General features: G+C 55.5%; 3 protein-coding genes across 3 annotated transcripts; 2 read left to right on the forward strand and 1 right to left on the reverse strand.

The window, feature by feature from the left end:
- CkaCkLH20_10921 (uncharacterized protein) lies at positions 1 to 1,228 on the reverse strand (the record flags this gene model as incomplete). Its single annotated transcript, XM_038893635.1, has 2 exons — positions 1 to 232; positions 327 to 1,228. The coding sequence occupies 2 exons, from the start codon at positions 1,226 to 1,228 to the stop codon at positions 1 to 3; spliced, it is 1,134 nt and encodes a 377-aa protein (XP_038740971.1).
- Positions 1,229 to 3,313: 2,085 nt separating this feature from the next.
- On the forward strand, positions 3,314 to 4,459 carry CkaCkLH20_10922 (uncharacterized protein; the record flags this gene model as incomplete). The annotated part of the gene is made up of 1 exon (XM_038893636.1): positions 3,314 to 4,459. The coding sequence occupies one exon, from the start codon at positions 3,314 to 3,316 to the stop codon at positions 4,457 to 4,459; it is 1,146 nt and encodes a 381-aa protein (XP_038740972.1).
- Positions 4,460 to 10,942: 6,483 nt separating this feature from the next.
- On the forward strand, positions 10,943 to 13,783 carry CkaCkLH20_10923 (uncharacterized protein; the record flags this gene model as incomplete). The annotated part of the gene is made up of 2 exons (XM_038893637.1): positions 10,943 to 12,296; positions 12,345 to 13,783. The coding sequence occupies 2 exons, from the start codon at positions 10,943 to 10,945 to the stop codon at positions 13,781 to 13,783; spliced, it is 2,793 nt and encodes a 930-aa protein (XP_038740973.1).
- Positions 13,784 to 15,112: the final 1,329 nt, after the last annotated feature.

The raw sequence follows: 15,112 nt of genomic DNA on the forward strand, positions 1-15,112 counted from the left end.
TTAGACCTGAGCAGTCTCGGTCTTGGTCGCTTCCTCCACATCGTCCTTGTAGGCGGGAGGCGCCTCCTGGGTCTCGGCAGTCATCAGACCATCCTTCTCTTCAGCAGCGGCAGCCTCGCGGTGCGAAGCCCTGCGAGCGCGGCGACGGCAGTGGCGGCGGGCGAAGGGAGGCTGGCGGCGGACAAACACACGCCAGAGGCAGACGACGAAGGTGCCGACCATCATGCCAATGCTTCAATTCGTGTCAGCGAGTCTTGAACGACGAGAAAAGAGGGGTCGCGTGACCCCAGACGGCGGGGGTCGCGGCATGGGGGTGAAACACTTACATGCTAACGCTGACGCCAGCAACGATGCCGATGAGGACGGGAAGGAGAATGTGCGAGGTGATGTTCTTGGCGAGCTGACCCCAAGTGTGGTGGTGCTGTCTGAAGTGGCCCTTGTTGGCGTGGTGGCCGTGGTGGCCATGCTTTCCGTGACGGCCCTGGCCATGCATGCCGTGCTTGCGACCACCGCAGTGCTTTCCGCGCATGTTCTTGAGAATGGCGGCGCGCCACTTGCAGTAGAGAGTGGTGCAAGAGTCGGCGGGGTTCTTGGAGTCGTCCTCCTTGGGAGACGGGACGGAGGTCTCGGTGGTCTCGACGTTGGCGATCATGAGCTTGCCGGCGGGGGACTTGATCAGCTTGACGCTGACGTTGGGAACGTCGCTGACGAAGCTGTTGCCGACCTCGATGATCTGGAGGTCGATCTCGAGGAGCTCGAGCTGCTGGTCGTTGTCCTTGGCGACGGGACGGACGCCCAGGCTGTAGCCCAGCTGGGGGGTGTTGGGGTCCGTCTTGCGTGGGTGCTTGGTGGCAGCCTCGGTGAAGGCGGGAATCTGGGGAGCCCGGAGGGCGGAGTACCAGGAGGCGGCCTTGGGGTAGAGCTCGAAGTTGTTGACGAGGAGATGGTCGAGGCCGTTGGAGTCGGATTCGACGGAGAAGGTAAGCTCGAGGTGGTTCTCGATGTTGGTCATTGTGTGGTAGCGGCCATCATGGTGCTTCATCGTCAGGGGGCATCCGGGGCAGTCGAGCTTGACGAGCTTGTTGAGGATGCCCGTCTCGGAGGTGGTCTGCTCGAAGGGAAGGGAGTTGACGATGTCGTTGTCGGCATCGGAAATCTCGGGGACGACGACGAAGGCTTGCGCGGCCGTAAACGCCAGGCCGGCAGCGGCGAGGGATTTCAAATGCATTTTGGTGTGGTTATGTTTCTCCTCAAGTTGTTGATGATGAGGAAAGTGTCGAAAAGTCCTGCTTCGTTTCGTTGAATAAAAAATTCGTTCACAAAAGGAAGGGCTTCGTTGAAGTGGTCGTTGTATGAGGTAGGAAAGTTTAAGATGTAGAGCAGCTGGAGTGGGAGGAGGGAATGGATGACATGACTGCCGCACGTATCAGTGGGTGGAGTTACGTGTATTCGTACGCACCTGGCACCTCCCGTCAGCACTCTACTGCGGTAGCACCGAAGGGACCGACGGGCAGGTGCCTCCTCGCACCAAACACCAAGCAGGCAGGGACCTGCCCAAAAGATGGAGATCAGGTGCAAAGTGGCGTTAGGGAGAGGGGACTGGCACACGCTAGAGACGGGGATAGAGGCCCGGAGGGCCAGAGACGGGGTGACTGGCCAGTCACGACCAGCGGCCTTTGGCTGGCGAAGCCCTGCGCAGACCGCTGGTGGGTGACTTTGTCGGAACCTGCGGAGAGGGATGGGGTCCCCTAACCTTCCCTTGCCTTCTGTCGACGGGAAGTACCTTTTTTCTTCCTGCCTTAGGACACTCCTACCTTAGGTGGTTAGAGCCTCAGGCACAAGATCAGCCCGATTATGTCATTCGCTCGCCTCCCTGCCGCCCGAGAAGCAACACGAAGGGTCGATCGGTCAGTGTCTGCGCTCGCTCACCTTGACCTTCACCTGTGTCATCCTGCACATCCAGCCACTCACAGTCCTCCGTCGGACCCATGACGTGGCCCACCTCACTCACCTCACCTCTGGCTGGCATCTTTTCCCTCACCTTCACACATCGTCCCAGCCCATTACGAGGCAATCGTCATGGGCAATGGGCAATGGGCATGAGCGCGTCCGTGCTGACTGCAGGGCAACTTCCGCGCGCTTGGGAAAATCGACCATCCTCTGTCATCCCTCTCACAGAAGCGACAATGTCCTAAAGCGCAGCTCCCTTGCGCAAAACCTTAGGTGTCCATTCTTTTTGACAGGCGCAGAAATGTCCAGGGCTGCGGAGGTATGACGTCTATGGCGAATGACTTCGACATTCTTTCCCTTCTTCTTTTCTCTTCCCTAAGATGACTGAAGAAGCGCGAAAGGGAAAAGTAATCGGCTGTGCTTGCATGCTTGCTTCTCATCTATCGAGCAACTCGGTCAGCCAGTAAGGGGGTTCCGTCCCGTCTGAAACCTCGTCGCCGTATCATCGTGATACAGCCACGATAGATCAGAAATCCATTCCTCTCATAGAGTTCCCCTCCCCCGGCGTAGCAGACCACCGCAAAGGTATCTCCAGTGACATCCAAACACGAAAAGAAAATCAGGGGTCATCTCTTTCGTCAGAGCTGCGTCCCGAGACTCTGGGTCCCCTTGGAAAAAAGCATGGGATGTTGCTGCACCCTGATTTTCCGGACGTCTGGAATCTCTGTTTTCCGTCCCGGTCTTCTGGAATCAATAATGCATACTGTTGTGCCGGCCACAGTCTCTTGTTGATTGAAAATTCCCCCATGCATCCCATCCATAAAGCACGCCGTAGTAGGAGCATCCACGTGGTCGATTTTCTCCCGCTTTTATGCTTATGCTTCTTCGGAGCCGGCATCATGCCGTGTTGAAAATGTGGCTGAACGCGAAATACGAGGACGACACCCATTCACGTTGCAGCTGGGTCGCCCGCATTAGATGAGGTCGCGCGCTAACTGCGCCTATGCGACTGTCACCTTGTTTATGCAGATTTGAGATGTTGTCAGATAAGGCGTCGCTGCGCTGCCCTTCGATATATCGCAAAGCGTCACCGAAGCAAGCACGCCTCCTCAGCTGCTCGACCGACGACTGGTTTGGGTAGTTTTGTGGCTTTTGTCTCACATACACATAATCCTATCGCAGCTCGCCTCAACCCCACGAGGTGCAGCAAATTCCCAGCGATGTAATCATCGTGATGGTTCATCCGCCCATATAATGGTGTTGCCGTCCTCCCTCCATGGCGGCTGCGATATACGCTGAAGCTCGCCTCCGCCTTCATCAAAATCGCCCGACCATTAGCTGATGTATTGAAGAGCTGGGACCCATGACGGAATCTGTGCAGCAAATCGCACTTCGGCCGAAGCCGACAAACTCGTCGCCTTCGACGCCTCTCAGCCGTTTGTTTAAGTGTTCGAGGACAGTCCCGCTGTCCAAGTCCGAATATCACGATTCGTCTCGAGGAGCCCTTGACGAGCACCTGGAAATTCAGCCGCCCCCTGCGTACCCAGGCGACGCGACTTCACGTCCGCCATTCACCGAACCCAAACCGACCCTCGAAGACTCCAGCTCGGATTTGCAGCCGTCAAGAGCATCGCCGTCGACAAACGATCCGCAACCAACTGCGCCTGATATCAAGCTCGATATCGAAGATCCGTCTAAGCCTGTAGTCATACCACGGCTCAACCCAGGCAGCACATTCCCCTTTGCGAGAGCATGGGCGCCCGAGCTGGAACGGCACGACATCCCGCAGTCAGACTGGCTGGGCTTCCTCGACCGCCTCAACATCCTGAGCTCGCCGCACCCGGGCATCACGGCCGCCCAGGTCCTCGGGGTCGGACTGGCCTTTGCCCCGTTCGAAGGCGCCGACGGCCTCGCGTTCCTCATCGAACTGGGCGCCGCCGGGTTGGCGGCGCACATGGCCAAGACGAAGTGCCGCGACTTTCTCGCGCAGATGAACCGAGACTACTTCGGCCCTCGCGGCCTTCACGTCCGCATCGTGGATGGGAAAGAGCTGCGCAGGAATCTCGGCTTGGAGACGAAGGATCCCATGATGGCGCCGCTCGGCGAAGAAACACTCGACATGACGACTCAGGAGCGTTGTCTGGCTTACCTGAACGGCCGGGTCTGCGAACTCGACTTCGACGTTCCAGATCCGGACCCGCAAACCAAAGCACTTGCTAGACTCGCTGCCTGGCGGGTGAAACTGCACGTAAAGGACACCGACAAGAAAGCTACAAAAGCGCGTAGGAAGGCTTGGAAGAGGTTCCAGAAGGGGAAGAAGCTGAAGGAATGCAGGGAGGAAAAGTCTCGAGTCAAGCGCATCTCGTGGGTGCTCTTGCAGAGTATCGAGGACTTTGAAAGGGACAAAATACTGGTAGAGGAGGAGAAGAAAGTCCGGAAGCAGAGCACGAGCGAGCGACGTGGACTGCTGTCAGCTCGGACTCTGAGAAACATCAAGTTGCTTCGGTGACGACGACGTCTGAATAACTGGCGCAGGAGCAGATGTCCTAATCTCATCTCCAAAACTTGACCTGAAATAAGCTAGGAGTTGCGCGAATTATTAAAATCCTTCGTTCCCAGTGACTTCTCGGCATGGGCAAGGTGTGCCTTGTCGTATGATGGTCAGCCGGTTGACCCACGTGAAGGAACAACCTGCATCAAGTCATTCTACCGTTGAAGTGTCAACTTTTAGGAATGTTAATTGGCGTTTGTCCAGAGGCTCTCGTTATTGTGAGTTGCGGATGTTGAAGACACGGCAAATCTCAAAAGATTTGGCAGAGTTCCGATCGGGAACGGCCCCTAAACTCAATGCCAACAAGATCGACTGAGTTACTACTTCTAATGGCAACCGAACTTCTCGTTTTCTCCATGCAAACCGATCCCTCTTTGAGATCGACGCCCCGCCGGAATGCTCGGGGAGGTCGTTGGCGATTTTCGGGCCGGAAAGTGGATGCCCATGTTGACCACTAGTCCGGAATCCGGAATAGATGTTCGTCACACAAGGCTTCGCGAATGCTCTGATGTCAATGGATGGGGTTTCCGAGATTAAGATAACAGCAAACATGATCGACTTGGAGCGTGTTCCTGGCCCCAAGCATATCGGACCTTGTCGTCATCCGGACTAAGATGACAGGCAGCAATACGTTTCTTGAAGTTTTGATATATCGCGTCACGGATAAATGGCACTTGTCCACCGCACAATTTGATAATGCACGTCCACACCGGAGACTAGTGTAGATGGTGCCGTGGGGCCGAGTGGTTTGACGTTGATGAGCTTTCGCGGGAGCTAGTGCGGTGCCAATGAGAGCAAAGCTCACAAATTGTCGTTGGAGACCGTCAAACTCAAATGCTTTTTGGCTCCGCGGCGCGCCTCCAATGTCGCCACAACAGATGCTAAACAAGCCGTAGTTCGTCCCTGGCACTTTGGCTCGGAGATGACATGCCGGCGACGAGATAGACATGACCGAATATCAGGTCAAAATCGGTGAGCGAATCACTGAGGCCTGGAGACCGGGCGAATGCAGGCGCAAGACTTGTTTATGCTGGAAGGCGGCATACCCGCGTAGCCGTCGGCGCCTTGTTTCGTTTCGTCCCATCATCCACGTGTGGAGGACGAAGACGGCAATTCAAATTGGGCGGAGACGAGAGAGCGGAAAGTGGTCATTGAGTTTTGTCTGTTGCGGTTATGCAAAGCGAGAATCTGTCCTATTCGAAGGCGCGGCGGCTTCTGGGACAGGGCATGGACCATTCTGAGGGAGCTCGATCCATGCCGGTCTATTTTGTCCAGACAATGCCATCCTGAGAAGGGAGAAGCTTTGCCCATGCAGCAGCAGCAGCAGCAGCAGCAGCAGCAGCCTTACCGTGGTGTCGAGCGTGCTGAAGTACACGTCCCAGCGCGAGAGACGTTGTCAAGATCGACGAGATCGAAGACGTGACAATGCTCTCGACCGATCTTTGGCTAGTCCGTCCACTGGCATCTCAGGATCAACCCAAGGGCTTCGTAGTCGAGCGACGTTTGTCTAACAAGTGTGTCGTCGTCGTTCCTGATAAAAGAAGAAGGGTCCACGTGACAGACAAGGGGCTTCTCTTGGAGGCGCGGCGCCTGATACAGCCAATTGTAACGAATTGAGAGGCGACAGGGCGGACACCTCTGTGAAGTTAGAGAGTGCAGGGCATGGCCCTTGGGCCCTGTTCCATGCGTGCAGCTTGCGTCTGGCAGCTGAAACGCGTCTAGAACTCGGTCTGCGGGTGCAGAGAATAAAAAGATGCGTCTGCATCTGCAGAGTACAGACTGCGGTGGACAGTCGGCGGTGGGCGGCGGTGGACGGTGAGGTGGGCACCGCCTTGGGAGATGCTCCCGCGTGGCCTGCCAACCCGCTGTGCCCCCTCACGGCTTGCGCCCGTCTTGGGTCTGGTCGCTACCACTGCAACGCAACGGTTGTTGGGTGGAGGCGGCCCAGTCGTAGTTTTGCGGGATACGCGGGAAAGAATGCAAGCGAAGATATTCTGCAGTGCCTCTCGGGCCAAGAAGGACAACGTCGATGGCTGTCCGGGTGCGCAGAGACGTCGCAAAGTCAATGGCGCGCAACGACATGTTCCTGGTGTTCCTGATGTTCCTGGCGTTCCTGCAGGCGGGATGATTGCAGGAACTCTCGATTCTGCAAACCGCAGGCAGACCCCCGATTCTGCAAACCGCAGGCAGACCCCCGCTCAAATGCCTTTAAGGTAATGCTGATCAGCGTTCTGAGGCTGGGGTTGAAGGGATCCGAGGCGACTGGTCATAAAGGCAGAGCAACGAATTCTGTGTCTCCCGCTCTTCGCGCTCGCTTGGATCCGGCCGAGGATTCTGTAGCGGACTCGCGATGTGAGTTTGTATCTTGCGGCCAATTGTCGACCAAGACTCGCGAATTGGACAGCGGCGTCTCTGTCATGGGCGGCGCAGTTGATCAAATGCCTCGGAGAACTGCCGACTGGCAGGTGTTTTGAAGGCGGGAACTGGGTCAGATGTCTTCGGGGTATTTTCCTCTCATTTCTTTGTGGCAGACATCAGCTCAAGGAACGAGACGTTTCAATTCGTCCCGTGTTGAGGTTGAGGTGGTGGACGGCAACAAGTCGGGGTTGACGATGGTGGTGTTGGCGTAAGGTACAAGTAGAGGGTACTGTATTGTTTCCTCATGGATAGGCAGTGCTGGTATCCGTATGGTAGGTAGTATTGGTTGGGTGGCCGCATCGATGGTTGGCTGCCGCGGCCCCCAATCCGGTCCCATTAAGGTACCGGACTAGAGACATTCCAGGACGAACAGGATGGTGGGAAATGTCTTGGTCTGGAGAGGTGCTCGGTGATGACGGCAACCTCAACTTCGGGGTCGCAGTTTGGCTGATGGCCGATTCTTGATAGTTCAGTGTCGGGGCTTGCGTGTGGTGCGTCGTCGCAGGTTGGCATTAGATGTGGTTTCTTATTGCCGCTGCATATTGAGACACTGACTTGACCAGCAGGTCTGACAGGTGCAGAGAAGACGGCGAGAAAGGCTGGGCATGCCGCAGCTTGCAGGAAGAAAAAGATTCCGTCCGGAGAGAGGAGACTCGGAGAGGAGTCGACTGGAGGGCAGTGGTTGGAGGCGTGCGTCGGGGACGTTTCTTATCCGGCCGGTTGCCCTTGTCCTATCTGCGACCGGTGGCATCTTTTCCATTCTTCCAGATGGTGACCTTGTTCTTCGTAAAAGAGATGTTCCTTGTCTTTTGGTGTTGAGTGGTGGTGAAATTCAACTTGGAAGGCGTGGAACATCGAAGACCCAAGTTCTGTCAGCAATCAGTGGAGCAAGAGCGACCCCCCCAGATCGGGCCATCTGGACCGCAGTTGCAGGGGCTGGAGGGGTTCTGAAGGTGTGTGCCTGCGCTAGTGTTTCCGCTTAAACCTCTTACGCTCGTCATTGGCCCACTCTTAGGTGAAGAGACCCACCGAAGACTCCAACGGACAGGGGTCTGACTGAGAGGAGAACCCCTCGAGCGGGGCATCGGGGGCAGGAGCGTTGGACTAGCGCTGAAGCAGGCAATAGATACCATAGTAAGCCACCCCCGGCCCCCTGTCGACTGCCTTTTTGCCGGGAACACTCGTGTTGGCGTCAGCCACAGCCCTCCTGGTGAACCGTGCCTTCCTTCCATCTGCCAGTTTTGGTGCTCGACCTCCTAAAAAATTGCAGCCAGGGGCAACTGCAACTGCAAGTGCAAGTGCAAGTCGTCACACAACCATATGCTCCTTCCTACTCCTAAAGTACTCCTTTTTACGCAGTCGTCTAACGATAACGATATGGCAAGTGCCTGACTATTGAATTGAGTGACGCCTCACGCTTACCAAACTCATACTGGACTCATCTCCGGAAACAAGCTGACTGAGACTTCTCAACGGGCTTTTGACTCTCCCAAGTCAGGTCAAGTTGCTGCACTTTGGAGGCGTTGGTGTCACGGATAGCCCCCCGTTGTCATTTCCTTGCAACGGCTCCATCTTTTGCGGTCTTGTCGTTTGCGCAATCCCGTCCCAGTCTCCACGTCCAGCATCTTCATTCTTAGATAGCATCCATCTCCCAATACTATGTACAACTCCTGAACACCACCAGAACACTGCAGAAAAAAGGTCTGTCTGCCGTGCAAAGATACACACCCCCCTGCCCCCTGGTGGAGCAGCGTGCTTCTTCTTCTGTTCATGAATGGGCTGTCACTCAGGCCAGAACACACCCCAATATCCAAGTCCACCCCCGTCTCCAGATTCAGACCTGGCCGAACCCTCCCAAGCCCATTCTGGCTCTGCCACCAGACTTGGCCGTCCGCTTTTTGACTCCGGGGATCCCTTTCACACACTCTCTCGTCTTCTCCTCTCCCGCGAGACTCCTCTTCTCGACTTCTCTCCCGAGTCCCGTCCCGTCCTCTTCTCATCCCGTCGTCCATCATTCGCAGGCCCGGTTGCGAGCGAGCGAGCGAGCGAGCACGAACGACAGCGACAGTCGCTCGCACACCAAAGTCGAGCCTGCAGACTCGTTGCTGTAACACTGTCAGATCCGCTCGTCCAAGACTATCGATCACCTCCCCGATAATCTCTCTGTGTGTCGTCGTCGCCTACGGATACCACTCTCGCACAACACCCACAGACCCGGACACCCAACGCAACACGCGCACTCACGCACACACACACACCCACCGGGACCTCTTTTCACTTCTCGACTTTCTTTTTTCTTACTGTTCCATCGCCTCGGTCGACAGCTGTTGGGCCAACACTTACTTTTTCCTGCTGCCAGTCGGGAAATTCAAAAATCACGCTACTGCGTTGTCTTGAAGACAGCCGTAACCTACAGACACGATCCCCTTAAACAACAACACCCGTCCTTTCCAGCGCAAGACGTCCAGGAGGAAACAACCCAAACCGCGTTATTATCATTTGCTCCCGTTGCCTCGGGCTCATCTTGATTCTCGTTCCGTTCAAACAACCCATCCAGACCTCCCCGCGCGGCCTCACCTGTCAGTTCGCACATCATATCGCCATCGAATCCACCACGGGCCTTCTTCTTCGCCTGATTGTCTCTTGATCTTCAAATCTTCAGACGTCAATCACAAGGTTCCCCCAGAGAGCCTCCTGCCTCCCCGACGCCGGACACACCCTGCCCGTTCCGCCCGTCTGAAACACTCTCAGTCCCTCTTACCAGCACAGCAAGACCCAGTGTGTGTCGTGCACCCATCCGCGCCCGTCTCACCACCTGATTTCTCTTCGTCCCGCCTTCGAACAGAGTTGTACTCTGTAATCATCGTTGCCGCGGCGCTGACAACTGTCGACACAAGACCGCCGCACCTGCTGGACGCTGTTCCCGAGGTCGATGCCATCATCTTGCGTTCATCAGAGTTCTCTCCCGTCTGCTGTTGCCAGCCGGCGTCTCTCGTTGCCCTCGACATCGACAAATTCTCTCAGGCCGACGAATCACGTTCGATAAAGGCCAAGTCTCGAAACACCAACTGTACGTGATCCCCTTTGGGACTCCCCCTACCCGTGGCTCGGCTGTTCAGGTCTTCCTTGCTTTGAGGGGTGTGGCCGACCTGAAGCGACCCTCCCGAACCGCCGGGAACCTCCTGCTTCTTGTAACTGGGCAGTGTGTGTGTGCCTCGCGGCGTGGTGTGCGTTGTTCGCTGCAGGCAGGCAGACAGTACATGCCTCACCGTCCTCGCCTCCTCTTTCTGTCCTCAATTTCTTCATACCAACTTTCCGGCCCAGTGCTGACCTGGACTTCCACGATAGATCGTCGGCGCCTCATTTTCCATTCTCTACTACCCTAATTAATTCATTCAGCATTTGACTCTTTTTTCTGCGGTCACGCACGCGTACCCAGCTCATTCCTTCGCCGCCTTTCCTTACTTCCATTCGCCACCCCTCGGACTGCATCTCGGCATCGTCTAGACTTTCGATTCTTTTCTTCTAATAGGCTTGGTTCCTGTTTTCAACCTCGTGCAGTTCCACCGCCTCGCAATAGAGTTGAGCGACCTTCGTTTGATATACCCACCTCCCGCCTGTCGTTTTCGTGCGAATCTGCGTCGAGTACCTCCAGCAATCACGCAGCGTTACTCGAACTTATACGACCGTCTCGCCGGGCAAACTCGAAAGCGCCGCCGCATCAACCAAGCATCGGAGACCCGCAGGAACCACCGTCATAGAATCTGCGCCTAGGTGATACCGCAGCGAATGGTTTAATTGTCGTGTCTGGACGCGCAGACACTCGGAAAGGAAAACAGGCTGGAAACCGAGACTCTGATGTCGCTGGACCGAATTCACGAGTACTAAATGAGTCAACCCCAATATGGAAGAGATATGGATCGACCACCAATTGCAGGATCCGTCAAGCGGGCGAGAGAACGGGCTCAGGCTGGATTTCCGAGGGAACAGTACGCACCGGCGTCCGCAACACGATTCCCAATAATGGAAGAAGACCTCGACAGCCCCACGGATGTCTCACCACCACCGAGCCGTCAGAACCCCGATCCCGCCCCATCACGAATCCCGAGGCCGTTGCCTCCGGCCGCCCTCCAGAACAAAGATGGGGGCATCGGCATGGCCATTTCGCGGCCGACGCAGATTCCGCAATGGCCGCTACCCGGGCCCATCGCGAACCCGTCCCCGGAACCGTACCAACCTCCCCCAGGACGAGGACCACCACCACAACGGCCTCCTCGCCCGAGTCGAGTGCCTTCCATTCTCGACAGCTCACGAGTGCAGGATCACACTCCTGTCTTCCAATACACACCGCAAATCGGAAGAGAATCGACGTTCAGCCAAGATCCCTCATCCGCACCACTAACCCCGTCGTCAAGACATACGCAGTCTTCTCTGTCGTCTGTTGGATCTATTCCGGATTTCCCACTACCAGCGGCCGCACCTCCCGCCCCCATGCCGCCACCACCTCCGCCAGTAGCTCTGCCACGGCGAAGCGTTACTCTCGGGCCGCCACCTTCGTCTCGTCGCGGCGACTCCTCCTTTTATTCAAATGCTTCATTCGTGTCCCCGATTCCCGAGGAAAGCCCCCGGACACGGTCACATACTTCTTTTGCTTCCAGCGCTGCTATGCCAGAGAGCTGGGGTAGTCAGTCACCAGGATTCAGCCCAGGATACCCAGACGAGTTTTACGAGGACGATGCGTATTCCACCGAAGACGATGAAAACAGCCACACGAGCAGAGCAAGTACGTCACAATATGGCGATGTGGGAGACGAAAGCAAGCTGGTGAGGAGTGCCAGCGTCGGTAAGATGCAAAAGCCGTCAATCGTGATGAACCGAGCCCCTAGTGGTGGAGATCCTGTACCACAGGAGGTATTCAGACCGACGCCGTCACCACTGCAAAACCAACTCCCGCACAGTCCCTTCGACAACGGCACGGGCTATCTTGAAGGATCGAGTTCCTCAGGGACCGTTCCTACGATGGCAGCTACAGCAACCACTCCGTCACTAACAGCTGATGCCATGCTGGGTGCTTTTGCTGCTGCGAGCTCGACAGATCCCGTTGAGATGAGGAAAGTCACACCATCGCCGCGGCCATACAACCGCTTGTCGGCAATCCGTCGCCCTCCGAAACTGGGTCTCGATATGAATTCCGTTAGAGAAATGGAGTCGAGGGGCAGTATGACCAGCTTACCGGACTTGATTAAACGCGCCACTCGCCTAGCCGCCCTGATTGATCGAGGACGTAGACCGGCTAGCAGGTTCGACATGGACGGAGAATGGCCAGATGAGAAGGCTTTCGGGCGTGAGGGGGAGGTTCAAATGGCCAACATGTCGGGTAAGTCACATATTCTGCAACCTATGGGCAAAGACTTACACCATCTAGCTGCCGAGAAACATCAATCCGGTCTGTCTGATATGTTGGCCGCGTTTCCACCACCGGCAACGACCCCCAACCCGCCCCAACGCGGCAGCTGGTTCAGACGGAACTCCAATGGCTCATGGCCTCTGGCACCGGGGAGCCGTGGTGGCACCCCTCAACCCATCACTCGTGTGATGGCGGCCAGATCGTCACCGTTGGCCAGACTCGAGTCCAACAGTGACGAAGGATCAATCAAGCGGAAGAGGAAATGCTGCGGTCTCCCTCTCTGGGCTTTCATTCTCATTGTTCTTATTGTCTTGGGCATCATCGCTGCTGCCATCATTGTTCCTCTGGAGTTCTTCGTCTTCCGCAAAAATCGGACAGGCAGTACCCCTACCACGGAGCCTGCGTTAGGCCAGTGCCAAAACCAGCTCAAGTGCGAGAACGGCGGCACCAACGTCATTTCGCAAAACGTTTGCTCATGCATTTGCACAAACGGATTTACCGGCCAGACGTGCACCGTGGCCGGAGCTACGGGATGCACAACGACCAATCTCACCGGAACTTCCTCTAATATCAATAATGTCACCCTCGGCCAGGCGATCCCCCGTCTCCTCCAGCAGTCACAGACCAACTTTACCGTTCCGCTCGATGGGACTGACATTCTGGCCAAGTTCAACACGGAAAGCCTGTCGTGCATCGCGCAGAACTCGCTTGTCACTTTTGACGGGCGCTCCATGCGCCAGGGCACCACGACTGGAGCCGATGTGGTCGCTAACGTGGGCGTGAACGCCGACAGCGTCCCCATCCAAATCATCACGCTTCTACCCGGCCAAGCGACGACAATCACCTTCAACTTCATCGAGACAGGAGCCGTCATTGGTCCATCTGGCAATATCGTTGGAGGATTCACAACTCTCACAGGCCCGTTTCGCGTTACCACCATCCACGCTTCAAGCTCAACGATGTGGGCCACCATTCCCATGATGCCTACGCCAACGCCGCCGACATCGATTTCAACGGTACCGATTACCATGCCCACCATCCCTCCAGCGACGTCTGTACCGCCAACGTCAACAATGACCACGCCGACAACGACACAGGGCCCTCTTGTTCCGTCGGTCCCTGTATCTCCGTCTCCGTCACCAACTCCCATGTTCACCGTCACGGAAGAGACGCTTGACTTTGCCAGAGTTTCGGTTCTGCTCATTCTGCAGCGGCAGAGTCTGATGGCAGCTACGACGGCGCAAACGGTACTCCAGCGATTCTTCACGCAAGCTGGTCAGGGTACTCGAATGGCGAACGGCGGTGTTCCCATCAGCCAAGCGCTGAACGTGACACTCGGTGGAGGCAACTCGGTGGACTTGGTTCACTTCCTCATCACTATTCCCGGCGGCGTGGTGGGCAGCAACAGCACAACCACCGCATCAGCATCAGGTGTTGTGGCTGCGGAAGGTAGTTAATAATGGTCGTCAACGGCGTGTCGAGGAGTGAAGAGAGAAGAAGAAAAAAAACTTGTATATAGTCATGCTTAATGAGGTGATGAGCTGTTTCTCTATGATGAGAGCAGCATAGAAGGGAAAGTCATGTATAGGCACGCCGCCCGACCATTTTGTACAAAACTTAGTGTGTTTCATTTCATTTTCTAGCGGAGGATATTTGGGCACGCATAGCGTTCTCGTTGTGTACGATCAGTCAAGAGTCAGCGAGGGCGTTGAGACTAACCTACCTATGAGGAAAGGTCGAGAGGGAGCTGTGCAGATACCATTGATATCAAATCAAAAGACATAATTAGGTCTCTACAATACTTCTTCGCATCGTTCTGTTTACATGTTGCCTCACGTGAAATGGACTGGAGATTCGATCCGGAATGGGAATCACTGGTTCTCTCAAGGTCACGTCGATGCAGTTGGCTATGGGGAGTCTAGGAGTACGAAGGAGGATGGAGGAATTCTAGGTGGTCGTTTTCTCTTGGATGGTCTGGCCGAAGACGATACAGTCGGGTCTTTGGACAGTGCGGTAATCGACCCAGCTGGCGATTGCGACTGATTTCTGGAGTAGATTTTTCTGTTACCTGTCAGATTTTCTCCAGGCTCCTTAGGGCGCGGCGCGTTGTTCCCGCTCCATAAATGAAGCCTTCGGCTGGCGACTCATTCGATTGGACGGTGTGGGATTTCATGTTAATTAGGGGTATAATTTCTATGTGACGGAGGCGAATTGCGCTCTTCTTGGGAATTTTTCGAATAGAAGAGCAGAAGAACAAAAACTTGGCTTTTTTATTAGTGTATTCTTTTTTCTGTGGGTTCATACATGTTAAAGATAGAAACTGGAGAGAGAGAGTTGTGGTCCGGTTCATATGGGGGGAATGTGGGATATGGATACTTATGCGATGAGGTAAGGCCGATTGAGAGTCAGGACTCAGGAGAGTCAATCAGCTCAGTTGAATGTGTTGGGTGTGAGAATGACGTAGGTATTCGAAAGTACGAGTCCCTCGTTTCCTTCCAAGCCCAAGATCGTGGAGGAGAGGACCGCTCCGTCTTTTTTATTGCAGATTGGCGGATGGACGGGTTAAGGTTGGAGATGTAAATGAGGCCAAGTCGAGGGGAAGTTGCGATGTGCGGGAGCGGTAAAGGGCGCTAGGACTGATCCGGGACAGCGCGATGGGGGACGTTAAAGTGTGAGTTGCGGGCGGGAATGAAAGCGCGTTGTTCTCGTGTTTTTTTCGTTCGTTTGGCTTGATCGAGGCTGTTTGCGATTGTGCTGTTGCTTCTTTCTGTTTGGTATTGAGACGA

The sequence above is a fragment of the Colletotrichum karsti genome (assembly GCF_011947395.1).
Source record: "Colletotrichum karsti strain CkLH20 chromosome Unknown Scaffold44, whole genome shotgun sequence".
In the NCBI taxonomy this organism is placed as follows: Eukaryota; Fungi; Ascomycota; class Sordariomycetes; order Glomerellales; family Glomerellaceae; genus Colletotrichum; species Colletotrichum karsti.